The sequence below is a fragment of the Schistocerca gregaria genome, chromosome 3 (assembly GCF_023897955.1).
Source record: "Schistocerca gregaria isolate iqSchGreg1 chromosome 3, iqSchGreg1.2, whole genome shotgun sequence".
Classification (NCBI taxonomy): Eukaryota; Metazoa; Arthropoda; class Insecta; order Orthoptera; family Acrididae; genus Schistocerca; species Schistocerca gregaria.
The window spans coordinates 714927925-714955496 of NC_064922.1; the positions used below are offsets into that span (position 1 = coordinate 714927925).

At 46.1% G+C, this 27572-nt stretch overlaps 1 protein-coding gene across 1 annotated transcript in view; it reads left to right on the plus strand.

Moving 5' to 3' along the window:
- Positions 1-27572, plus strand: part of LOC126355585 (uncharacterized) — a 67320-nt gene that overhangs the window by 19230 nt on the left and 20518 nt on the right. The window contains exon 2 of the mRNA XM_050005949.1: positions 5344-5571. Coding sequence (XP_049861906.1) covers positions 5344-5571 — 228 coding nt within the window. The remainder of the gene's footprint in view (positions 1-5343; positions 5572-27572) is intronic.

Genomic DNA, 27572 nt, shown 5'->3' on the forward strand with positions numbered 1-27572 from the left:
ACCTCACCTCTTCTTACACCGCTTCATCGGTATCGAATGTAGTACTTGAAGGTGTTATGTAAGTTTTGGAAAAGGATGAAGATAGGGTGAGTCCAAGTCGCATGTAAGATGATCGATGACAGTGAACCCAAGGAGTCAGGTTGTTGCAGATGTCGCAGTTCTCGTATTTGGTCTGGCATTGTCATTTTGCAGGAGAGGGTTCAAAAATGTTCAAATGTGTGTGAAATCTTATGGGACGTAACTGCTAAGGTCATCAGTCCCTAAGCTTACACACTACTTAATCTAAATTATCCTAAGGACAAACACACACACCCATGCCCGAGGGAGGACTCGAACCTCCACCGGGACCATCCGCACAGTCCATGAGTGCAGCGCCTAAGACCGTTCGGCTAATTCCGCGCGGCAAGGAGAGGGTGCTCCATGTGTTAAGGTATTCGCTGTTGTAAACTACTATAGTTACATCAAGCTGCTTCTCACGCACGGACATTGTTATATTACACACTGCCACCTCACACGCTGCAATTCACAGCCCTCTAGCGGTACAAGGCTGCAGATTCATAGGAATGAGAATAAAGATATTGAATGTTAATAAAGTTCGTTTGATATAAAAAGCTTTCAGAGTTTTGACGCAAAAATTTGGACGCATTAGTTCTCTGCACCCACTCGTATTAGTCACCAGTGAACAGTGTGATATAGCGCCTACGAGGGCTATTCGGAAGTTAAGGTCCGATCGCTCACGGAGTGGAAACCTCTGTGAAACAAAAAAATATGTTATTTTCAGCAGCTCTACATATTTGCGCTCCAACTTAGACATTTGGGGTAGCTTTGTACCAACTTTCCGATAGCAGCATCATATAAGGCATCCACCTGTGCTTTCCGCCAATTTTCCAAGCTGGTCTGCAGCTCGTTGTCTGTGTTAGAATTATGTTTTCATACCTAGCGGTTCATGCGGGCAGGGACTTAATATAAGAGGGAACCATGTCCGGGCTGTATGGTGGGCAATCAAACACTTCCCATCGAAAACGCTGCAGCAGTGTGTTCGGTGCGTCTGCAGTGTGCTACCAAGAATTGTCATGAATAAGAAAATGCCTGACAGTTATGTTATGTTGGCTGCACTAAATCAAGCAAAATCTTACGGCAGGCACCCATACTTGGCGGGAGACACTATTTTTTAGGCATCTTTACGTAATCACTGTGTGCTCAGAACTGAAAAGAGTGATGTGACGCTATCGACAGGAATGTTAAAGACACTGCCCAACACATCTGTGCAAATCTTTGCCAGATTTTTCACTGTGGCTTTTATTTCGTGCCCGAGCGTACTTTACTTTCCGAACAGCACTCGTGTATCTTACGAGATATCATGAGGGATATGAGGGAGCTGTGCGAATGCTCTTTTTCTGTTTTTTAATTTCCTTTTTTCAAGTGGTAACTGGAATCGAATTCTGCAATCGGTGTGCATTCAGGATGCTAGGCTGTAAATTCATGAATATGTTCTTTTGTCTCCCACACAGTTCGGCAATGTTTTGCTATTTTCTAGTAGAAAGAGATTCTTTGCTGTAGGGCAGTGCACATATTCCAAAACTCGGAAAGTTGCAAATGCATTTCCTTGATGTTCCCTGGTGTTGCCAACAAATAACTTTGATAATTTTTCAATTACGTTCTCGAACACTCAAAATAACAGACGACGCGAATTAAAAATCGATGTCATCTTACTGTCACATGACAAAGGCCAAGGAATAGCTGATAATATCGTTTCAGATCTCTTTTTGTCATGCGTAGTGCACCAAACCAACGTGGCATCGACTCAACAGATCGTTGGAAGTCCCCTGCAGAAATATTGAGCCATGTCGCCTTCAGAGCCGTCCATGACTGCGGCAGTGTTGTCGGTACGCGATGTAGTGAACGAACTGACCTCTCTATTATATCTCATAAAACTTCGATGCTATTCACGTCGGCCGATCAGGGTGGGCGGATCTTTGGCTCGAAAACGTTGTGGGGCGGTTAACCAAAGATTGCGTTTTATTGGTAGGACACTTTGTAACAGATCTACTAAGTAGACTGCCTACACTACACTTGTCCGTCCGCTTTTAGAATACTGCTGAGCGGTGTGGGATCCTTACCAGATAGGACTGACGGAGTATATCGAAAAAGTTCAAAGAAGGGGACGAAATGTTCTCACGAAATTCCAATCAGCAACTTTCTCCCCCGAATGCGAAAATATTTTGTTGACACCGACCTACATAGGGAGAAACGATCACCAAGATAAAATAAGGGGAGTCAGAGCTCGTACCGAAAGATAGATGTGTTCGTTCTCTCCGCGCGCAATACGAGATTTGGATAATAGAGAATTGTGAAGGTCGTTCGATAAACCCTCTGGCAGGCACTTAAAATGTGATTTGCAGAGTATCCATGTAGCTATAGATGTAGAATTGTCCGGGACACCGCATTGGGAACATGAAGTCCATGAATGGCTGCAAATGGTCTCGAAGTAACCGACTACAATCATTTAACCGAATACAATAATTTTCAGTCAATGATCGTTTCAATTGGACCATGTAAATGCAATCCAGAACGTTATGGAATCCTTCATAAACTTGCACATTGCCTTGTTGACAGCTTAACAGCTTGGGTCCATGGGTTCGTGGGGTCTGCGCCACACTCGAACTCTACCATCAGCTCTTACCAACTGAAATGGTCGTTTAGGGTCCAACCGATACGGCCACGAGCTCTGCAGGCGATGTCATGCTGTTAGCAGAGGCATTGGCCTCGGTCGTCTGCTGCCATAGCCTATTAATGCCAAATTGTGGCACACTGTCCTAACGGATACGTTCGTCGTGCCTCCGACATTGATTTCCGCGGTTATTTCACGCAGATTTGCTTGTCTGTTAGAGCTTACAGCTCTATGCAAACGGTGCTCCTCTCGATCGTTAAATGAAGGCCGTCGGTCACTGCATTGTCCGTGGTGAGAGGTAACGCCTGAGATTTCGGGAATGGAACATCCCATGCGTTTAGCTCTACCATTCCACGCAGAATTCAAATTGTGTTAATTCCCGGTGCGGCCACAGTCACCTCGAGAACTTTTTCACATGAATCACGTGAGTACAAATGACGCAGCAGCTTTTTTTTTTTTTTTTTTTGCTTTATTGAGTTTCGATTCCCCCCGAAGGGGGCGGGCTGGCAGTAACTTAGTACGCCGCTCTTCAGCCTACAGAATTTGTTTTGAAAAGATGAAGATAATAAATAATAAAAGCAGGCGATAAAATCGGAGACTTAAATGGTAAAATGGCGGAAAATCGTGGAACTTAAAACATAGAACATGCTAAAAAAATACATATGAAGCAGACAGGTAAAAGAATAGACAGACAATTAAAAAAACACGGTGACAGTTTGGTTCCTGTTCGCAAGAGATATAAAATTTACACCCAGCGACAGCAATGGTTTCTGTTCGCAACACTTTGGAAAGACGAACAACAGTGAACATTCACTTGAACAGTGCACTAAAAAATTGGCACAAATGTGATATACCGCAGCTGAGGGCAGATTGGGTGGGGGGGGGGGGGGAGGAGACACATCAGCCTATGCACCGCCCATTTATACCTTGTGTACGCGTACGCGATACTAGCACCATCTGTATACAGGGTGTTACAAAAACGTACGGCCAAACTTTCATGAAACATTCCTCACACACAAATAAAGAAAAGATGCCATGTGGACATGTGTCCGGAAACGCTTAATTTCCATGTTATAGCTCATTTTAGTTTCGTCAGTACGTACTGTACTTCCTCGATTCACCGCCAGTTGGCCCAATTGAAGGAAGGTAATGTTGACTTCGGTGCTTGTGTTGACATGCGACTTATTGCTCTACAGTACTAGCATCAAGCACATCAGTACGTAGCATCAACTGGTTAGTGTTCATCACGAACGTGGTTTTGCAGTCAGTGCAATGTTTACAAATGCGGAGTTGGCAGATGGCCATTTCATGTATGAATTAGCACGGGGCAATAGCCGTGGCGTGGCACGTTTCTATTGAGACAGATTTCCAGAACGAAGATGTCCCGAGAGGAAGACGTTCGAAGCAACTGATCGGCGTCTTAGGGAGCACGGAACATTCCAGCTTATGACTCGCGACTGGGGAAGACCTAGAACGACGAGGACAACTGCAATGGACAAGGCAGTTCTTCGTGCAGTTGACGATAACCTTAATGTCAGCGTCAGAGACGTTGCTGTTGTACAAGGTAACGTTGACCACGTCACTGTATGGAGAGTGCTACGGGAGAACCACATGTTTCCGTACCATCAGCAGATGACCGGCTTCCACGGGTACACTTCTGCGAATGGTTCATCCAACAATGTGTCAATCCTCATTTCAGTGCAAATGTTCTCTTTAATGATGAGGCTTCATTCCAACGTGACCAAATAGTAAATTTTCACAATCAACATGTGTGGGCTGACGTGAATCCGCACACAATTGTACAATCACGTCATCAACACAGATTTTCTGTGAACGTTTGGGCAGGCATTGTTGGTGATGTCTTGATTGGGCCTCATTGTCTTCCACCTACGCTCAATGGAGCAGGTTATCATGATTTCATACGGGATACTATAGCTGTGCTGCTAGAACATGTGCCTTTACAAGTGCGACACAACATGTAGTTCATGCACGATGGAGCTCCTGCACATTGCAGTCGAAGTGTTCGTACGCTTCTCAACAACAGATTCGGTGACCGATGTATTGGTAGAGGCGGACCAATTCCATGGCCTCCACGCTCTCCTGACCTCAACCCTCTTGACTTTCATTTATGGGGGCGTTTGAAAGCTCTTGTCTACGCAACCCCGGTACCAAATATAGAGACTCTTCGTGCTCGTATTGTGGACGGCTGTGATACAATACGCCATTCTCCAGGGCTGCATCAGCGCATCAGGGATTCCATGCGACGAAGGGTGGATGCATGTATGCTCGCTAACGGAGGACATTTGAACATTTCCTGTAACAAAGTGTTTGAAGTCACGCTGGTACGTTCTGTTGCGTGTGTTTCCATTCCATGATTAATGTGATTTCAAGAGAAGTAATAAAATGAGCTCTAACATGGAAAGTAAGCGTTTCCGGACACAAATGCACATGATATCTTTTCTTTATTTGTGTGTGAGGAATGTTTCCTGAAAGTTTGGCCGCACCTTTTTTGTAATACCCTGTATGTGCATATTGTTGTCTGATGACTTTTGTCAGTGTAATACGTAACCGTTAGGAGAGAGGTGCACAAGCAGGAGCGCGACTCACATTTTCCATAAAGCCACTCCGTTGTTTCTGGCTACTGTACACCGTTCTGCGGTCTGGGTCCGCAGGACAGCCCAGAGGAAGAATACGCTGCGGCCCGCGTGGGACAGCCCGCCGCCGCGGAGAGGCCGCTGCGCCGACTCGTCCGGCTGGCGGCGTGGCTGACCCTGCTGTACCTGCTGCCGCTGGGCCCGCGAGGGGCCGCCTTCAACGGCACGGACACCAGCGGGGCTGACGACGACGTCGCGTGGACCCCACTGGCCGCGCCACTTACGCACATCACCAGTCTCGAACAGGTACGTCGAACTGCATTTGCTGCTTCGCGTTTCATTACTTTTCATTTTCCACGAATTAAGACAGGTGCTGACAGGTGTGAATATCACCGAACTATGGGTTTAATAAGTCACGGTTACAAAATACTAACAGGAATTCTTTATAGAAGAATGGGTAAAAAACTGGTAGGAGCCGACCTCAGGGAAGATCGGTTAGAATTTCAGAGAAACGTAGGAACAAGCGAGGCAATGCTAACCCTGCGATTTATCTCACAAGGAGACGGCACGATCGTGGGGTCGGGGATCTGTCCGAAATTTTATGTGGTGAAAGAGGACCTCTAACACCTCACGTGGTTAAAGTATTAGGACGCACTGCTCGGAAAATACCGAGAAAAAATCGATCCAAAGTTTATTAGGTGCCCTGCCGGCACGGTAGCTCTAGCGTGTTCGGTCAGAAGATTAGCTGCCCTCTGTAATAAAAAAAAAAAAAACTGAGTTAATCGCTCAACAACGAACTTAAACGGATGTCTTACGACGTCCGCCTCGAGCAGACGAAGCGAACAAAATGAGATTTTTAGATGCCAACGGCCATACCATGTTGAACGCCGGCACGTTAGCTCAGCGTGCTCGGTCAGAGGGTTAGCTACCCTCTGTAATAAAAAACTGAGTGAACGGATCAACGAAGAACCTGAACCGCTGTCATCGGGCGTCCGCCACGAACAAAATCATCGACCAGTATTGAGCGAAATGAGGTTTATGCCGGCACGGTAGCTCAGCGTGTTCGATCAGAGGGCTAACTGCCCTCTGTAATAAAAAAAATACTGAGTTACTAGATCAACAACGAACTGAAACGGGTGTCTCTCGACGTCCGCCCAGAGCAGATACAACGACCGAAAACGAACAAAACGAGATTAAAAAAAAAACATGGTTAGCGCTCGGACCCTTAAGCCAGAGGTCTCTGGATCGATTCCTCCCCCTGCACTTTTCTTTTCTTCTGTTGCTTGCAAAATTGCAGCGCATTGTCACAGGAGAATCGTGAAATTAATTCTCGCGAAGACTGTATAAAAATTCATTCTATAATTCCCCATCAATTATCGTCACCCATATACCGAGACGTGATTCAATATTCCTGGTTTGCTCAAAATTATCCGAAACACAGAACATTTTTGTAAATGTTAATGGGGCATGTTTTTGTACAGATTTACTGGAAACGCCCTGTGACTGTAAAAAATCCGCTTTTATATGTTGCGCAAGGTGTCACAAATTGCTTTGTTTGTTTTTACGACAATTACCACTGCGGTTCTTGTTTATAATTATTATATGTATAAAAATTGAATGTTTCCCAATCGACTTTGTTATTCTGATTAAAAACCCAATGTTTTTTCCTCATATACTTTACAATGAAACATGGAAAACACACTGCCATGAATTGTGTTGTTGGACACAAAGAAAATAATTTTTATTCAATAATGTAACTAATTTGTTAAAGGTAATGTAGGTTTGTGAAACTTTCTGAATAATTGGCGGAATTAAAAGAAAAAAGGAGTGCCCGAGGAAGAATCGAACCCGAGACCTCTGGCGTTATAGTCCGAGCCCTAAACATCTACGACAGACGGCGGCTCGGTAATTTACTAACATTTTATACTCATATGTCACGTAAGAAACTTTGGATCGATATTTCCCGGGTTTTTCCGAGTAATGCGTCCTAATTCTTTAACCACGTGAGGTGTTGGAGGTCCTCTTTCACCACACAAAATTTCGGAGAAATCCCCGACCTCACGGTCGTGCCGTCTCCTTGTTAGAAGATAGGTTAAGGAATTGCAAACCTACTTTTCTACCATTTGTAGACTTACAAAAGCTTTTGACAGTTTTGACTGAAATACTGTCTTTGGAATTTTGAGGGTAGCAGGGTTAAAAGAAAGGGAGTGAAAGGCTACTTATAACTTGTACACTAACAGGAACGCAGTTATAAGGATCGAGGGGCATGAAAGGGAAGCAGTGGTTAAGAAGAGAGTCAGCGTTGTAGTCTATCACCAATGTTATTCCGTCTGTACACTGAGCAAGCAGTGAAGGAAACAAACAAAAAGTTTGCAGTCGGGATTAAAGTTAGGGAAGAAGAAATAAATATTTTGAGTTTAGCCGATGACATTGTAATTCTATCAGAGACAGCAAAAGACTTCGAAGAACAGATGAACGGAAAGGACAGTGTCTTGAAAGGAGGGTATAAGATGAATATCAACAAAAGAGAGACAATGATAATGGAATGTAGTCGAATTGAATCAGGTGATGGTGAGGGGAATTAGACTAGAAAACGAAACACTTAAAGTAGTAGTTGAGTTTTGTTGTTTAGGCAGCAGAATAACTAATGAAGGCCAATGTAGGTAGGATATAAAATGTAGACTGACAATGGCAATAAAAGCCGTGAGTGTTAGGAAGTCTTTTCCCAAAGTATTTGCATAGAGTGCAGCCTTGAATAGATCTGAAACATGGATGATATACAGTTCAGACGAAAAGAGAATAAAACCTTTAGAAATGTGGTGCTAGTGAAGAATGCTGCAGATTAGACGGGCAAATCACATAAGTAGTAAGGAGGTACTGAACACAACTGGGGAGAAAAGAAATTCGTGGCACAAGTTGATTAGAAGAAAGGATAGGCTGATAGAACTCATTCTGAGTTTAGTGTTGTGTTGGAGGGAAGTGTGTGTGTGTAGCGGGCGGGAGGGGGGGGGGGGGGGGAAGGGGGAGATGAAATTGCACAAGATGGATTAGTATGGAAAGCTGCATCAAACTAGTCTTCGTACTGGAAGCTACAAAAACAACAAAGACAATACAGGCGGTGGAGAAAAAACATGGAAACTCCAGAAAGACAACACATCACCATGCTTAATATGGTGCAGGAAAACCGCTGGCATTCAAAACAACTCCTCCGGTTGGATAAATTTAAGTTGTAGCGGAAGGCGGGGCAAGATGGGGGAGCTAACTTTAAACCCTTACAAAAGGGACAAAAATGAACAAATTCAAGTAGGTTTGATTATCATTTGATTACTTACTAAGGAATTACAACAGCATGCAAATAAACCTGCAGACTTGTTACATTTAATTAGAAATATCTCGATTTAAAACATAAACTGCCAATTCCCCGTCTTGCCCCATATGCGGGGTAAGATGGGGAACTAGCATGAATTCATCTCTAAAGCTTAAATAAGGACTGGAATAACGAAATCATGTGACGATAAGGTTTCGAAACATGGTTCTGCGAATAATCAGGTATTACGTTTTATTTAGGCCTCTTACTTTCACATAGTACACAAGTGTGGACAGCCTCGTCATCATCACTTTCTATCTCTGCACAAGTGTCGTGGGCCCAGCGTCCGCAGCTAATACACCGTATCCAGCCTCCTTCAGAGAAGGCATAGCAGTATAAACATTCTTCACTCTCTTCCTCGTTGTCATTCGACCTCCGTTTATTATCCCTTGAGCATGAAGGTGTGGTTAAGACGTCAGTTACGTTCGTCACTTTTTCGTTGTCATTATGTCCTTTTGGTGGTATCCCAGGTTTATTAAACGTCTTTAAGAAAAGTTTTCGTTTCCATACAGCACGTTTGGGGACACCTTTTCGTTTAATTTCTTCAGATAGTTCACTCCTATAAGGAGATTCGGTTAAAACAACGGGTTTTCCACGCCTGTTAGATGGTTTCCTTTTGTTTTTTTTATCCACCTTTTGGAATAGATAGCACCATTTCAGGGCTGGTAACCTGAAAGTTAGACGAAAAAGAGGCTTGATCGTCAGTTGTTAATTGTTCAGGTGTTTTACGTCTTGACATCATCTCTGGTATTTGGTCTTCCGTCTCTGTAACTTCAGATGTGTGAGCTTGATGAATGTCTGTAGTTGAACAGGGAAGGTAATCACTTTCTTAAAACACATTTCTGTTTACAGGCCAAGTGCCTGTTTTCCGAAACCCAGTGATTCACTGCTGTGGACATTGTAGCTGAATGAATGAAGGCTTTCCTGAATAAACTTGCGATCTGATCCAGCGTAACAACTTTTCCAGGATAGGTGCGAAGCCACGATCTTACTTCATCTTCGTAAAATTTACTGAGACGTTTTATAAATGCCGCGTCCAATAGTTAAAGACGGCGTGAGCAGTGTGGTGGCAAACACAGCAAGACAACCCCATTTTCGCGGGCCACTTCTATCAGTTCTAATTTCTTAGTGTGCTTTTTGTGGCCGTCCAGTATGAGAAGTATTTGTGTTTCCTTTGACGCTCCTGTAAATGCAATAAATTTCTTAAACCAAGTCAGAAATACACTCCTGGAAATTGAAATAAGAACACCGTGAATTCATTGTCCCAGGAAGGGGAAACTTTATTGACACATTCCTGGGGTCAGATACATCACATGATCACATTGACAGAAGCACAGGCACATAGACACAGGCAACAGAGCATGCACAATGTCGGCACTTATACTGTGTATATCCACCTTTCGCAGCAATGCAGGCTGCTATTCTCCCATGGAGACGATCGTAGAGATGCTGGATGTAGTCCTGTTGAACGGCTTGCCATGCCATTTCCACCTGGCGCCTCAGTTGGACCAGCGTTCGTGCTGGACGTGCAGACCGCGTGAGACGACGCTTCATCCAGTCCCAAACATGCTCAATGGGGGACAGATCCGGAGATCTTGCTGGCCAGGGTAGTTGACTTACACCTTCTAGAGCACGTTGGGTGGCACGGGATACATGCGGACGTGCATTGTCCTGTTGGAACAGCAAGTTCCCTTGCCGGTCTAGGAATGGTAGAACGATGGGTTCGATGACGGTTTGGATGTACCGTGCACTATTCAGTGTCCCCTCGACGATCACCAGAGGTGTACGGCCAGTGTAGGAGATCGCTCCCCACACCATGATGCCGGGTGTTGGCCCTGTGTGCCTCGGTCGTATGCAGTCCTGATTGTGGCGCTCACCTGCACGGCGCCAAACACGCATACGACCATCATTGGCACCAAGGCAGAAGCGACTCTCATCGCTGAAGACGACACGTGTCCATTCGTCCCTCCATTCACGCCTGTCGCGACACCACTGGAGGCGGGCTGCACGATGTTGGGGCGTGAGCGGAAGACGGCCTAACGGTGTGCGGGACCGTAGCCCAGCTTCATGGAGACGGTTGCGAATGGTCCTCGCCGATACCCCAGGAGCAACAGTGTCCCTAATTTGCTGAGAAGTGGCGGTGCGGTCCCCTACGGCACTGCGTAGGATCCTACGGTCTTGGCGTGCATCCGTGCGTCACTGCGGTCCGGTCCGAGGTCGACGGGCACGTGCACCTTCCGCCGACCACTGGCGATAACATTGATGTACTGTTGAGACCTCACGCCCCACGTGTTGAGCAATTCGGCGGTACGTCCACCCGGCCTCCCGCATGCCCACTATACGCCCTCGCTCAAAGTCCGTCAACTGCACATACGGTTCACGTCCACGCTGTCGCGGCATGCTACCAGTGTTTAAGACTGCGATGGAGCTCCGTATGCCACGGCAAACTGGCTGACACTGACGGCGGCGGTGCACAAATGCTGCGCAGCTAGCGCCATTCGACGGCCAACACCGCGGTTCCTGGTGTGTCCGCTGTGCCGTGCGTGTGATCATTGCTTGTACAGCCCTCTCGCAGTGTCCGGAGCAAGTATGGTGGGTCTGACACACCGGTGTCAATGTGTTCTTTTTTCCATTTCCAGGAGTGTAGTTCTTTCGTCATTCAACCAGCTTCTTGGACTTCTGCCCAGGCACATGGGGCAGGCCAGTCTCAAACGCTTGTTGCCTTCCTTTCCGAGGAGAAATTAACATAGGTGGTGCGTAGCACCCCGACGCTGAATCACAGATTTCTGTAGTCACAGTCTGGCCTCTTTCTGCTGAAGTAACTGATCCCACCTGTCTGCGACCTCTCAAAGCAACCGCCTTTGTGTGACCTTTTGGAATGAATGGTAAGCCAGTCTCATCGAAGTTAAAATTTCTTTCTCCCTTAAACTTGAATGTCTCTAATTGACTTCCTAACAGATCGAAAAACCGATATGCAGCAACTCGATAAAACCCCATTGTTCGTGCGATTGATGTGGCCTCTGGTTTTCTGCTCTTCCAGCAGATTTGGCTGCAGTATTAAATGGATGTTTGATATTTCGTTCAGCTAGCTGAAAAGCAAATTCACAAAGTTGTTTAAGTGTTCGGCCAAAATACTGTCCTTCCATCTGTGTTAAGTAGCCTTTAAGTTCTGCCTCTTGTTCTGGGGTAAACACACTAGTGACTGGTCCTAAACTTTTCACAACTGTACATCCAGGATTAGCACGTTTCTTTGCCACATGTCGTTCAATCGTTGTCTGTGGCACGTTGAACTGTCGAGCAGCCCTGAAAGAACCGATATGAACTTCTATAACAGCATTTACAGCGCCTTCCATTGACTCCAATGACCAATCTTGCCTAGACGTTTGTCGCCGATACTTGCGAACCATCTGAAATAAAACACGTGAAACGTAATATTGAGTCAAATCATTCCTGGTAATCTATATCATATAGAAAATACCATATTTCCAACAGTCAGTCGTTAAAGCATAGCAAGAATACTGACTATGCACGTTTTGTGTATTTTTATTCACCTTATAGCCTAAGGCATACTTTGTAATTAATTAGGAAACGTTGGAATAATGAATACCATTCTATTTACAATTGCATTCAAGTTATAATGTACGTGTTCAAAACGCGCAGCGAAGTAAACACATGAGACGATAAGGACGTAATGGTTGTACAAATAGTAGGGGCAAGACGGGGAAGCTCCCCATCTTGCCCCACCCCGCCTTGCCCCCTACCATGCTGCCAGGTTATGTTACGCCTACATGAACATCATTTAGTGAACACTGACTAATGACACAGCAGTTTACTCTTAATAAGACGTACTATTCAGTGCTATATATACAGTCTGGACAAATGTTCACGAAACACATGTTTTAGGACCTCTAAATGTGTAAAATATTGCAAATCAGTATAACAATTATACGTACCTTGCAAAGCTCACAGAAACCGCCGCGAAACTAAGGTTCAGCAATGTCAACACACTGGGACCTGTGTATTGATAATGTTGGCGTAGCTATCCACAGATGGCAGCGCTCTAACTGTAGCTTATAGCCCTTCCCCGCCTTCCCCTATATGGTTTTCAAGGAAATATTTACCCATTCTTCCTGCTAAATAGTGGCAAGCGCAGGTAAAGGTGATGAAGGTGGATAGCAGTAACATACCCTTCTCCCCAGAGCAAACGGCAAAGTTTTAATAATATTGAGATCTGGTACTGTAGCGGCAGGAGAGATGAGACAATTCATCTCGTGCTCATAAATCCAGTCCTGGACGATATGAGCTGTGTGAACAGGGGGCCTGTCGTCCCGGAACGTAGCATCGCCACTTGGGAACCAACACTGGTCAGTGGGGTGAACCTGATCAACCAAAACGGTCGAATAATCATTGGCAGTAATCCTACCTTGTAGAGTACCCATGAGCCCCGTGGCTAAAGTTAGTAAAAAGCTCGTGCCTCATTAAGAAAAATGCACCAAGCATACAAAAGCTTCCACTGTCATACCTTAGCGAAAGATGTTGCCCTGAACCCGAGAAAATTCTGGTCATAAGTAAACCCATTAAAGGAGTCGAAGGGTTCTATTAACCAGTCACTCGTAGACTCATCTAGGGTGGCTACAGAAGACAGCAAAAGGAAACCTGGAGTCTTAAATTTCACGTTTAAGAAGTCATTCACGCAAGAGAATCGTAGAAACATACAGTTGTGTGACTGTCGTTCGGGACTCCGCATGGGCGAAGTAGAAATTTCTGTTCGAGCAGCAGAGAAGCAACTGAAAGAGCTGAAAACAAATAAGTCGCCGAGTCCGGATGGAATTCCAGTTCGCGTTTAATGGAGAGTGCTTCGCGGCATTGGCCCCTTACTGAGCCTGCATTTATCGCCATTCTCTTGTCCAGCGAAAAGTCGCAAGCGACTGCTGGAAACAAGTGCAAGTGACTCCTGTATGTAAAAAGGTAAAAGAAATGATTTGCAGAATTACGGACCAATACCCGTAACATCGCTTTTTTGCGAAATACTGGAACATATTCTGAGCTCGGATATAATCAGTTTTCTTCAGACACAAAAGCTTCTATATCTGTTGATCCATTATGAACATGAGACAGCGGCTGGTTAATTTCATTGTTAAAAACAAAAGTCCCTGTCCACAAACCGGCATGGGTTTAGGAAGTATCGCTCGTACAAAGCTCAGCTTACCCTTTTCTCACATGACGTTCTACAAATCACAGATGGGGGGCAAAAGGTATATTCCACATTCCTAGATTTCCGGAGAGCGTTTGACACGGTGCCCCACAGAAGAATGTTGACGAGGGTCCAAACGTATGGTTAAGTTCTCAAACATGTAAGGGGGCCGAAGACTTATAAAGTAATAGAACCAAGTACGTGGTCCTCGATGGCAAGTATTCATCAGGGATAAGTGCATCGTCAGGAGTGCCCCAGGGAAGTGTGACAGGGTCGCTTTTAATCTCTGTATTCATAAATGCCCTGATGGGCAGAATGAACAGCAAATTACGGCGTCGCTGTGATGAACGGGAAGTTGACGTCTTTGAGTGACTGTCGCAATACACAAAAAATAACCTAGACAAAATTTCTAGTGAATGTAATGGTTCAAATGGCTCCGAGCACTATGGGAGTTAACATCTGAGGTCATCAGTCCCCTAGAACTTAGAACTACTTAAACCTAACTAAACTAAGGACATCACACACATCCATGCCCGAGGCAGGATTCCAACCTGCGACCGTAGCGGTCACGCGGTTCCAAACTTAAGCGCTTAGCACCGCACGGCCACACCGGCCGGCTGAATATAACGAATGGAAGCTTGCTCTGAATGTAGAAGAATGTAAGTTAATGCGGGTGAGTGGGAAAACAGCCATCTAATGTTCGAATACAGGATTAGTAGGATGTATTTTGACATAATTACTCCTGTCAAATATGTAGGAGTAAAGCTGCAAACCGATATGAAATGGAATGAGAACGTCAGGTTGGTAGCAGGGAAGGTAAATGACCAACTGTGTTTTATTGGGAAAATTATGGGAAAACGCAGCTAGTCCGAGCCATTCTGGAGTTTTGTTACAGTATTTCGTATCCACGCCAGGTAGAATAATAGGAAGATATCGAAGCAGTTCAGAGGCGGGCTGCTGGGTTTGCTGCTAGTAGATTCGATCAGCAAGCAAGTATTATCAAGATACTTCATGAACTCACATGCGAATCTCTAGCGGGAAGACAATGCTTTTTCCGCAAGGCACTATTTTGTAGATTTAGAGCTCTGGCATTTAAGAGCGACCGCAGAACGACTCTGCTGCCGCAACGAATATTTCGCCTAAGCACCACGAAGATAAGATGCGAGAAATTAGTGCTCGTACTGAGACTTGCAGATAGTGATTTTCCCCGCTCTGTCTGGAAGCGGAACAGGAGAGGAAATCGGACATGGACCGTACGTTGGTTTGCGGAGTATTTACGTAGATGTAGCAGTATACGCATGCCCAGATCATCACCGAACCCCCGCCACGGTTGATTATTGAGATACAAACTCACAAGGGAACCCTCCATGCTGTAAATCACGGATTTTGATGCGCTTCAAATGTGTTGTAGAGGCAATTACTTCGAGTATCTGGCTATCCGGTTTTTTAGCGACGGGCCTTGGTGTTTGAGAAAATCGATTTTCAAGTTCATTGCGTGCTACACACATTACGAGCAAGTCAGCGTAGCGCAGAGATAAAGGTTCACGGCTACAGCGCTGGAGGTACCGTGTTCGAATCCTGTTCGAGAAGTTTTTTTTTTCAAGAATCGATCGAATTTCTCAATTTTATTTCAAAGAATATCAATAAACCGTGTAAGGTGTGCGAAATTATATAAAGTAGTAAAGGAGTTTCGCTTTTTGCGAGCAAAATAACTGATGATGGTCGAAGTAGGGAGGATATAAAACGTAGACTGGCAATGACGAGGACCGCGTTTCTGTAGAACAGAAATTTGTTAACATCGAGAACAGATTTAAGTGTCACGAAGTCGTTCCTGAAAGTATTCGTATTTAGTGTAGCCATGTATGGAAGTGAAACATGGACAATAAATAGATTGGACAAAAAGAGAATAGAAGCTTTCGAAATGTGGTGCTACAGAAGAATGCTGAAGATTAGGTGGGTAGATCACACAACTAATGAGGAGGTATTGAATAGAATTGGGGAGAAGAGGAGTTTGTGGCACAACTTGACTAGGAGAAGGGATCGGTTGGTAGGACATGTTCTGAGGCATCAAGGGATCACCAACTTAGTATAGAAGGGCAGCGTGGAGGGTAAAAATCGTAGAGGGAGACCAAGAGATGAGTACACTCAGCAGATTCAGAAGGATGTAGGCTGCAGTAGGTACTGGGAGGCGAAGAAGCTTGCACAGGATAGAGTAGTGCCTTTTTTAAAGTGCTTTATCTGAAAACTACCTTGAACAGTTAAACAGAGAACCGACTCGTGGCGATAACATTTTACACCTTCTGGCGACAAACAGACCCGAACTACACTCCTGGAAATTGAAATAAGAACACCGTGAATTCATTGTCCCAGGAAGGGGAAACTTTATTGACACATTCCTGGGGTCAGATACATCACATGATCACACTGACAGAACCACAGGCACATAGATACAGGCAACAGAGCATGCACAATGTCGGCACCAGTACAGTGTATATCCACCTTTCGCAACAATGCAGGCTACTATTCTCCCATGGAGAGGATCGTAGAGATGCTGGATGTAGTCCTGTGGAACGGCTTGCCATGCCATTTCCACCTGGCGCCTCAGTTGGACCAGCGTTCGTGCTGGACGTGCAGACCGCGTGAGACGACGCACGGGATACATGCGGACGTGCATTGTCCTGTTGGAACAGCAAGTTCCCTTGCCGGTCTAGGAATGGTAGAACGATGGGTTCGATGACGGTTTGGATGTACCGTGCACTATTCAGTGTCCCCTCGACGATCACCAGAGGTGTACGGCCAGTGTAGGAGATCGCTCCCCACACCATGATGCCGGGTGTTGGCCCTGTGTGCCTCGGTCGTATGCTGTCCTGATTGTGGCGCTCACCTGCACGGCGCCAAACACGCATACGACCATCATTGGCACCAAGGCAGAAGCGACTCTCATCGCTGAAGACGACACGTCTCCATTCGTCCCTCCATTCACGCCTGTCGCGACACCACTGGAGGCGGGCTGCACGATGTTGGGGCGTGAGCGGAAGACGGCCTAACGGTGTGTGGGACCGTAGCCCAGCTTCATGGAGACGGTTGCGAATGGTCCTCGCCGATACCCCAGGAGCAACAGTGTTCCTAATTTGCTGGGAAGTGGCGGTGCGGTCCCCTACGGCACTGCGTAGGATCCTACGGTCTTGGCGTGGAACCGTGCATCGCTGCGGTCCGGTCCCAGGTCGACGGGCACGTGCACCTTCCGCCGACCACTGGCGACAACATCGATGTACTGTGGAGACCTCACGCCCCACGTGTTGAGCAATTCGGCGGTACGTCCACCCGGCCTCCCACATGCCCACTGTACGCCCTCGCTCAAAGTCCGTCAACTGCACATACGGTTCACGTCCACGCTGTCGCGGCATGCTAGCAGTGTTAAAGAGTGCGATGGAGCTCCGTATGCCACGGCAAACTGGCTGACACTGACGGCGGCGGTGCACAAATGCTGCGCAGCTAGCGCCATTCGACGGCCAACACCGCGGTTCCTGGTGTGTCCGCTGTGCCGTGCGTGTGATCATTACTTGTACAGCCCTCTCGCAGTGTCCGGAGCAAGTATGGTGGGTCTGACACACCGGTGTCAATGTGTTTTTTTTTCCATTTCCAGGAGTGTATTTGAAACAGTTAACGCAGAACAGGGATTCAGCGATCATAAAGCGGTTACGGCATCGATGTTTTCAGCCGTAAATAGAAATATTTAAAAAGGTAGGAAGATGTTTCTGTTTAGCAAAAGTGAGAAAAAGCAGATTACAGTGTACCTGAAGGCTCAACACAAAAGTTTTGTCTCAAGTACAGATAGTGTTGAGGATCAGTGGACAAAGTTCAAAACCATCGTACAATTTGCGTTAGATGAGTATGTGCCAAGCAAGATCGTAAGAGATGGAAAAGAGCCACCGTGGTACAAGAACCGATTTGGAAAACTGCTGCGGAAGCAAAGGGAACTTCACAGCAAACATAAACACAGCCAAAGCCTTGCAGACAAACAAAAATTACGCGAAGCGAAATGTAGTGTGAGGAGGGCTATGCGAGAGGCGTTCAATGAATTCGAAAGTAAACTTCTATGTGCTGACTTGGCAGAAAATCCTAAGAAATTCTGGTCTTATGTCAAAGCGGTAGGTAGATCAAAACAAAATGTCCAGACACTCTGTGACCAAAATGGTACTGAAACAGAGGATGACAGACTAAAGCCCGCATTACTAAACGTCTTTTTCCAAAGCTGTTTCACAGAGGAAGACTGCACTGTAGTTCCATCTCTAGATTGTCGTACAGATGACAAAATGGTAGATATCGAAATAGACAACAGAGGGATAGAAAAACAATTAAAATCGCTCAAAAGAGGAAAGGCCGCTGGACCTGATGGGATAACAGTTCGATTTTACACAGAGGACGCGAAGGAACTTGCCCCCTTCTTGCAGCGGTGTACCGTAGGTCTCTAGAAGAGCGGTGCGTTCCAAAGGATTGGAAAAGGGCACAGGTAATCCCCGTTGTCAAGAAGGGACGTATAACATGTGCAGAACTATAGACCTATATCTCTAACGTCTATCAGTTGTAGAATTCTGGAACATATATTGTGTTCGGGTATAATGACTTTTCTGGAGACTAGAAATCTAGTCTGTAGGAATCAGCATGGGTTTCGAAGAAGACGGTCGTGTGAAACCCAGCTCGTGCTATTCGTCCACGAGACTCAGAGGGTTATAGACACGGGTTCCCAGGTAGATGCCGTGTTTCTTGACTTCCGCAAGGCGTTCGTACAGTTCCCCACAGTCAAAAATGGTTCAAATGGCTCTGAGTACTGTGGGACTTAACATCTATGGTCATCAGTCCCCTATAACTTAGAACTACTTAAACCTAACTCACCTAAGGACATCACACAACACCCAGCCATCACGAGGCAGAGAAAATCCCTGACCCCGCCGGGCGTGGGAAGCGAGAACGCTACCGCACGACCACGAGATGAGGACTTCCCACAGTCGTTTAATGAACAAAGTAAGAGCATATGGAGTATCAGACCAATTGTGTGATTGGATTTAAGAGTTCCTAGATAACAGAACGCAGCATGTCATTCTCAATGGAGAGAAGTCTCCCGAAGTATGAGTGATTTCAGGGGTGCCGCAGGGGAGTGTCATAGGACCGTTGCTATTCACAATATACATAAATGACCTTGTGGATGACATCGGAAGTTCACTGAGGCTTTTTGCAGATGATTCTGTGGTGTATCGAGAGGTTGTAACAATGGAAAATTGTACTGAAATGTAGGAGGATCTGCAGCGAATTGACGCATGGTGCACGGGATGGCAATTGAATCTCAATGTAGACAAGTGTAATGTGCTGCGAATACATAGGAAGATAGATCCCTTAACATTTAGCTACAAAATAGGAGGTCAGCAACTGGAAGCAGTTAATTCCATAAATTATCTGGGAGTACGCATTAGGTGTGATTTAAAATGGAATGATCATATAAAATTGATCGTCGGTAAAGCAGATGCCAGACTGGTAATCATTGGAAGAATCCTAAGGAAATGCAATCTGAAAACAAAGGAAATAGGTTACAGTACGCTTGTTCGCCCACTGCTTGAATACTGTTCAACAGTGTGTGATCCGTACCAGATAGGGTTGGTAGAAGTGATAGAGAAGATCCAGCGGAGGGCAGCGCGCTTCGTTACAGAATCATTTAGTAATTGCGAAAGCGTTACGGAGATCACAGATAAACTCCGGTGGAAGACTCTGCAGGAGAGACGCTCAGTAGCTCGGTACGGGCTTTTGTTAAAGTTTCGAGAACATACCTTCACCGAAGAGTCAAGCAGTATATTGCTCCCTCCTACGTATATCTCGCGAAGAGACATGAGGATAAAATCAGAGAGATTAGAGCCCACACAGAAGCATACCGACAATCCTTCTTTCCACGAACAATACGAGACTGGAATAGAAGGGAGAACCGATAGAGGTACTGATGGTACCCTCCGCCACACACCGTCAGGTGGCTTGCGGATTATGGGTGTAGATGTAGATATAGCATGGAGAGTTGCATCAAACCAATCTCTGGACTGAAGACCATAACAACAACAACATACTCAGTTATTAATTTTTTCTGTCGCACAATATTACAAGATCTTATTTTTCATCATCCACATTGCTTGATGTTCCACAATGTGGGTTATACTTATCATAGAAACAACCGGAGCACAAATTTTCGCAGCACCATGCGCATATTACGAAAGAAACCATCTTGCAGGAGCATGGTTTATTCACCAACGATTCCGGCAAACACACTTTTTTTGCATTCAAAAAGATTTCTCTTTCATCCGCTAATTTCGATGCTAACCACGCGTATCTAATCATGTTTTCAAAATTAGTGCGCTGAATTGATGTAGGATTAGCGAATGTAATTTTATCGAATCTTCCCTACAGGCGTTCTCTCTATTCTCTTTCAGCAAGTCGGGCGCCTTCTGAATAATGTTCGTGAAGATTTTCACCTGTCTGTAAAAATAAACATTTCAGTGCTGGCAGTAAGGAGTTCACTTTGGTGGGACCGGTTTTAGGGTGCAGGTGCTCGCTTTCCTTTCATCGGTGGATAGATGATGGTATAAAGTTGAATCGGTTTGCCGTCCCGGACTTCGTGCAGGACACGCCTTCATTTCTGTATTTCCCAGTTAGTTCGTCGCTGAGCGAGGTCGCGCAGTGGTTAGCGCACTGGACTCGCATTATTAAGGACGACGGTTCAATCCCGCGTTCGGCCATTCTGATTTACGTTTTCCATGATTTCCCTAAATCGCTCCAGGCAAATGCCGGGATGGTTCCTCCCAAAGGACTCAAAGGACTCCCCCGTCCTTCCCTGATCCGACGAGACCGCTGACCTCGCAGTTTGGTCTCTTCCCACAAACAACCCAACCCAACCCAGTTAGTTTGTCTGCTTTTTTTTAAACTTTAGGTCCAAATTTTCAGGACGGTTCTTGCATACGTAAAAAACTTTTGGCAGCAGGATTCGAACACGGTAACTTCACCGTGAAGCTTTACCGCTGCGCTACGATGACTTGCTCGGAATACGTGTAATGTTACGGGTATACAAAGCGAGCAATGAATTTCAACATCGATTTTCTCAAAAACCAAGGCTCGTCGCTAGAGAACCGGATAGCCAGGTACTCATGGTGAGTGCCTCTACAACATATTTGAAGCAGATCAAAATCCTTGATTTATAGTATAGGGGGTCCGCTTGACAGCCTGGAGGTGAAACGAGTGTGAAGCAAGACTTATCCGGCGAAATGCTGTTCTCCCACTGCTCCACAGTCCAGAGTTGATGACTTCGAACCTACGTTTTCCTATTACGGGCATCTTCATCTCTTGATGAGTGGTTCTGGAATTCTAGGTTATTCTGAAATTCCCTGATTCTGGAGCTCAATTTGTGTAGTTTTTGCTGAAATATTTCGTGAGTGCAACATTCAGTTATATAGTGACGTTGATAGATGTCGTCCTCTTATTTTTATTCACAATCCCCTTCATGACCGTCCGTCACGATGACTCAACACACACTTTCGTCTGCTGTTGGGTCCTGCCCACTCATTACATATAGGGTGCTTAAGGAATGAGGCGTTCTGGGAATGCTATACAACAGGTCATGCAAATAGCATTAGTAGTTTCATTTCTATAAAGAAAATTGACAATACTTAACTCGTATTTACAAAGGTGTTGCAAACGCTGGGCGACAAACAACATAAATATTCTTCGCTGTTTCCAAACGAGCAAGTCTGTCACACAGTTTGTGGATCAGTACTAACAGTTCTTGTACCACCCTCTGCTATGCTCCGCGAATACGTTCCACTAATGTCCGCTACTGAGCACTAATGCCCGTATAATGAGCCAATCGGAGCGGCCAAGGATGGCAGGTTTGCGGGAGCTTCTGTCGTTGTGCGGTCCTAGTCGGCGCACCACTGGCCGATGTAGTTTCACCGCCTTCTCTGGTCTTGCGTTCTTCGTCTTCGTTCCGGCGCTTGTGGTTACGCAAGAACACCCGACTTCGCTGTACGTGGCGTAAATCTTCGCTACGGTGTCTCTTGAAACACCAAACACTTTGGTTACCTTGGTTAAGGAAGCACCTGCGAGAACAACGCCAACGATTTTCCCACTTTGGAATTCTATCTGGGATAGAGCCCGTTGTTCAAATGGCTCTGAGCACTATGGGACTTGACATCTGAGGTCATCAGTCCCCTAGAACTTAGAACTACTTAAACCTAACCTAACCTAAGGACATCACACATATCCATGCCCGAGGCAGGATTGGAACCTGCGACCGTAGCAGTCGCGCGGTTCCGGACTGAACCGCCTAGAACCGCTCGGCCACTGCGGCCGGAAGAGCCCGTTGTGATTAGGCTTGTAAAAAAACGTTAACCCTTTACCATGGGTGAAATTCCAAGAGTTCAGCAACCCATTTAAATTTTCGGATAATACGTGGAACACCTCGTTAAGGAGGTATGAGTATTCAGTAAATTAAATCATACACGGTACTTATATAGTATACCTTGTTCAGATAGGTTGCGTGTGAAATTTGAGAGAGGGACTTGAAAAGTACATGTTTCAAATATATTTAGACTAAATGGGACAATATATCACATTGAGATGATGGGTCGTCATCACATATTAGCTCGTTTGCAGACTACGTTTGTTGGAACGCTTTTGTTCCAGTGGTCGTATGTTATCACCCGTGACGTTTTCTCTCTTATGAGACATCCTGTATATGATTTCGAACCAATAGGAAACCTTTGGCAGGTGATACTTGCGGGGGTAAGGGATCAGTGAGGTCTGTTGTATATAATTATGTCCGGAAACGAGATGTGGGTCAGACTGAAAAGTTATTTTGTAGTCCTGAATCTCATTCAAGAAAGTATTAAACACAGATTCATGTCGCTAACTTCTTCATCTCTATGAAAAATTTGGTACTGCTGTCTCAATTCCAGTTAGTGGATAATCTTCACTATGAACCAATACTCGACGAAAAGGCAGGAAGATTAATGCTGAATGTACCTCGTACGTCCAGGTGGTAAGTGATTGACAACAAACTTAGATAGGACAAGGAAGAGAACACTTTACGGCCATCGTGCTTTTCAGTCGGTCTGGGGAAATCGCAAAAAGGTGAATCAGAATTCATGGACGTTGAGACAGAAATAAGCTACCCTTAAAACTCATGAATATCAGCCAATGCCTTCACAGCTGTGTCGTCTCGTACTGACACAGCCTTGGTTCCTCTGCCATGAATAGACGTAGACTCGTATGGATGCGTGGGATCCTAGAGAGAGTAATAGGGAGGAAAAAATAACGGGGAAAGGTAATAATTTTCCTGCTTATAGTTTTCATAGAATTGCATTATGAAGTTGTGCTACAGCAATTTCAAACACTTTCGTTCCATTTGCGTCGGATATAAGTATAAAAAAGCACTCATATCTCCTTATGTGAAGTGGCACTCCGTCTTCAGGCCACAGGTGGTCCATCGGGACCATCCGACCGCCGTGTCATCCTCAGTTGAAGACGCGGATTGGAGAGGCGTGTGGTCAGCACACCGCTCTCCAGGTGGTACTGATGGTTTCCTTTGACCGGAGCCGCTATTATTCGGTCGAATAGCTCCTCAATTGGCATCGCGAGTCTGAGTGCACCCCGAAAAATGGCAACAGCTCATAGCAGCCTTTATGGTCACCCATACACGTGGCGGCCACACCCTACGGCGCTGAACTTCGGCGATATGGCAGCACACCGCTCTCCAGGTGGTACTGATGGTTTCCTTTGACCGGAGCCGCTATTATTCGGTCGAATAGCTCCTCAATTGGCATCGCGAGTCTGAGTGCACCCCGAAAAATGGCAACAGCTCATAGCAGCCTTTATGGTCACCCATACACGTGGCGGCCACACCCTACGGCGCTGAACTTCGGCGATATGGCAGCACACCGCTCTCCAGGTGGTACTGATGGTTTCCTTTGACCGGAGCCGCTATTATTCGGTCGAATAGCTCCTCAATTGGCATCGCGAGTCTGAGTGCACCCCGAAAAATGGCAACAGCTCATAGCAGCCTTTATGGTCACCCATACACGTGGCGGCCACACCCTACGGCGCTGAACTTCGGCGATATCATGGGAACCGATGTATCCACTGCGCCAACGCCGTTGCCTCACTTATGGGAAGTAATGTGGCAGATTTAGTTCTTCCTTATGCTGGATGATTGCTAGCTCCTGTGTAATCCTAAAAGTGTTTACTAAAAACGCGGTTCACGAAATTGTGTGAACAACTGTTCACAAGAGAGCTTCCTCTGTTCATTATTTGGAACATCAGTCGTCTGGCTGCCATGTAAAAATCTTTATTACAGAGTCGAAATTTCACTTAATGTCCTTATTATTTGTTGGATGTATTCCTATCTCCATCTTTATCTACAGTTTTTTGCCATCTCCTTCTTCTCCTTTTAACAGAACTGCAGTTATACGCTGACGTCTTACCATGTGGATTCTCATACTATCTGTCTGCTAGTATTTTCTGTACATTTCTTTCTCGCCGTTTCTGCGAAGAACTTTCTCATGTATATCTTATTTTCAGCGTCCTTCTCTGACACCACATATCAAATGCTTCGACATTCTTCTTTCCAGGTTTTAACGTCATTAGTGATTGAATTCCGTAGCGTGTGTACAGTCGTGCATTGGTATAGTTCACATTTTTCGCCGATTTTGTAAATACACTCCTGGAAATTGAAATAAGAACACCGTGAATTCATTGTCCCAGGAAGGGGAAACTTTATTGACGCATTCCTGGGGTCAGATACATCACATGACCACACTGACAGAACCACAGGCACATAGACACAGGCAACAGAGCATGCACAATGTCGGCACTAGTACAGTGTATATCCACCTTTCGCAGCAATGCAGGCTGCTATTCTCCCATGGAGACGATCGTAGAGATGCTGGATGTAGTCCTGTGGAACGGCTTGCCATGCCATTTCCACCTGGCGCCTCAGTTGGACCAGCGTTCGTGCTGGACGTGCAGACCGCGTGAAACGACGCTTCATCCAGTCCCAAACATGCTCTATGGGGGACAGATCCGGAGATCTTGCTGGCCAGGGTAGTTGACTTACACCTTCTAGAGCACGTTGGGTGGCATAGGATACATGCGAACGTGCATTGTCCTGTTGGAACAGCAAGTTCCCTTGCCGGTCTAGGAATGGTAGAACGATGGGTTCGATGACGGTTTGGATGTACCGTGCAATATTCAGTGTCCCCTCGACGATCACCAGAGGTGTACGGCCAGTGTAGGAGATCGCTCCCCACACCATGATGCCGGGTGTTGGCCCTGTGTGCCTCAGTCGTATGCAGTTCTGATTGTGGCGCTCACCTGCACGGCGCCAAACACGCATACGACCATCATTGGCACCAAGGCAGAAGCGACTCTCATCGCTGAAGACGACACGCCTCCATTCGTCCCTCCATTCACGCCTGTCGCGACACCACTGGAGGCGGGCTGCACGATGTTGGGGCGTGAGCGGAAGACGGCCTAACGGTGTGCGGAACCGTAGCCCAGCTTTATGGAGACGGTTGCGAATGGTCCTCGCCGATACCCCAGGAGCAACAGTGTCCCTAATTTGCTGGGAAGTGGCGGTGCGGTCCCCTACGGCACTGCGTAGGATCCTACGGTCTTGGGATGCATCCGTGCGTCGCTGCGGTCCGGTCCCAGGTCGACGGGCACGTGCACCTTCCGCCGACCACTGGCGACAACATCGATGTACTGTGGAGACCTCACGCCCTACGTGTTGAGCAATTCGGCGGTACGTCCACCCGGCCTCCCGCATGCCCACTATACGCCCTCGCTCAAAGTCCGTCAACTGCACATAAGGTTCATGTCCACGCTCTCGCGGCATTCTACCAGTGTTAAAGACTGCGATGGAGCTCCGTATGCCACGGCAAACTGGCTGACACTGACGGCGGCGGTGCACAAATGCTGCGCAGCTAGCGCCATTCGACGGCCAACACCGCGGTTCCTGGTGTGTCCGCTGTGCCGTGCGTGTGATCATTGCTTGTTAGAGCCCTCTCGCAGTGTCCGGAGCAAGTATGGTGGGTCTGACACATCGGTGTCAATGTGTTCTTTTTCCATTTCCAGGAGTGTATATTAGAAAAATGAAACGGTGTCGCTGATTTGCCTTGCAGCAGTTTTTCAGATTCTTCCAGTGTGCTTAAGCTCCTGAGCGCCATGCTTAGCGGTGGCTACTTTCTTCGTCGCCTCGTTTTTCCACATAGTGCGTCACATCGGCGTTTCCCTAATTTTTATATCGGATGGTTCTAAAAACAGGAAGTATCTACTCAATAACTATCGCGCCAAGCCGTCAGCATTCAAGAAAGACTGCATTTAGTGGGAACTGGTGTACCTAATATGCAGGAGGGCCTGCAGAGGGTCGACGCTTTGCGCAGGGATTGCCAATTGATCCAAAAACATAAACAAGTGTAACACATTTCGTATACATAAAGCTCCCTATTGTACGATTACGCTATTTCAGAACAATCACTTGAAACAACTATTTCCATAAAATAACTAGGAATACGCATACGGAGTGACTTAAAGTAGAACGACCACCCAAAAGTAATAGCGGGTAAGGCAGATGCCAGACTGAGATTCATTGGAAGAATCCTCAGGATGTGCTCCATCAATAAAGGAGGTTTCTTGCAAAACACACGTTTGACCAATACTTGAGTACTGCTGGGCAATCTGGGATCAGTACCCCATAGGTTTAACGGAGTAAACAGAGAAACTCGAAAGAAGAGCAGCGCGTTTCATTACAGGTTCGTTTAGTAAGTACGAAAGCATCACGGGAATTGCTCAGCCAACTCCAGTGGCAGGTGCTGCACGAGAGGCGTTCTGCGTCACGGCGTGGTTGACTGTTAAGGTTCCGAGAGCGTACAATTGCTTGAAGAGCCAATACATTGCTTCTTTAGATGTATATCCTGCGAAAAGAGCATGAAGATAAAATCAGAGAGATTCGAGCCCACACGAAGACTTACCTCTAGTCGATCTTGCCAGGAAACATTCGTGACTGGAACAGGAAAAGAGGAAAGAGAGAGTGGTACACAGAGTACGTTCAGCCACATACCGGAATGTGGCTAGCGGATTGCTGGTATAATCAAAGGGCTTATGTGCGATATGATAGATGACTGTGAGGGGAAAAAAATGGTTCAGCCATACATCCCCCACTCACTACCTACTATAACGTGAGAAGCGCATAGCGTATCTGGCGTCGACGACAGAAGGCTGTGCTCCAGTACAGTACATATCGGGCACGCCGAACGGTGCGTCAGAATCTACCGTTAACACGATACAACCTTCATCGCCGGACACGGTCACTGCGCCGTAACTGGCCCGCTCAACACTTCTCGCAGCCGTGTCCGTACCATTCTCAAGTCACCAAATGGGTACGAAGAAGTATACAAACAATTTTTAAGTTCAGAGTTTTGACAATACGCAATACCATTCTTACACATTATCGCTTCAACACCTACATTTTTCGCAGTTAGTTTTGTTCAGGTTTCTAAGCACATATTTCTCGTGTACCCATTTCCTCCGCGCTCTCTCTTCAGCTTCCTCAATCAGGAAACAGTTTACGGCTTGGAAGAAAACTTCAGTCTCAGTTATGGGAACTGAGATGACACTGCAGAGTAGTAACAACGCTCAGTGCTTAGCGCAATGGACTCG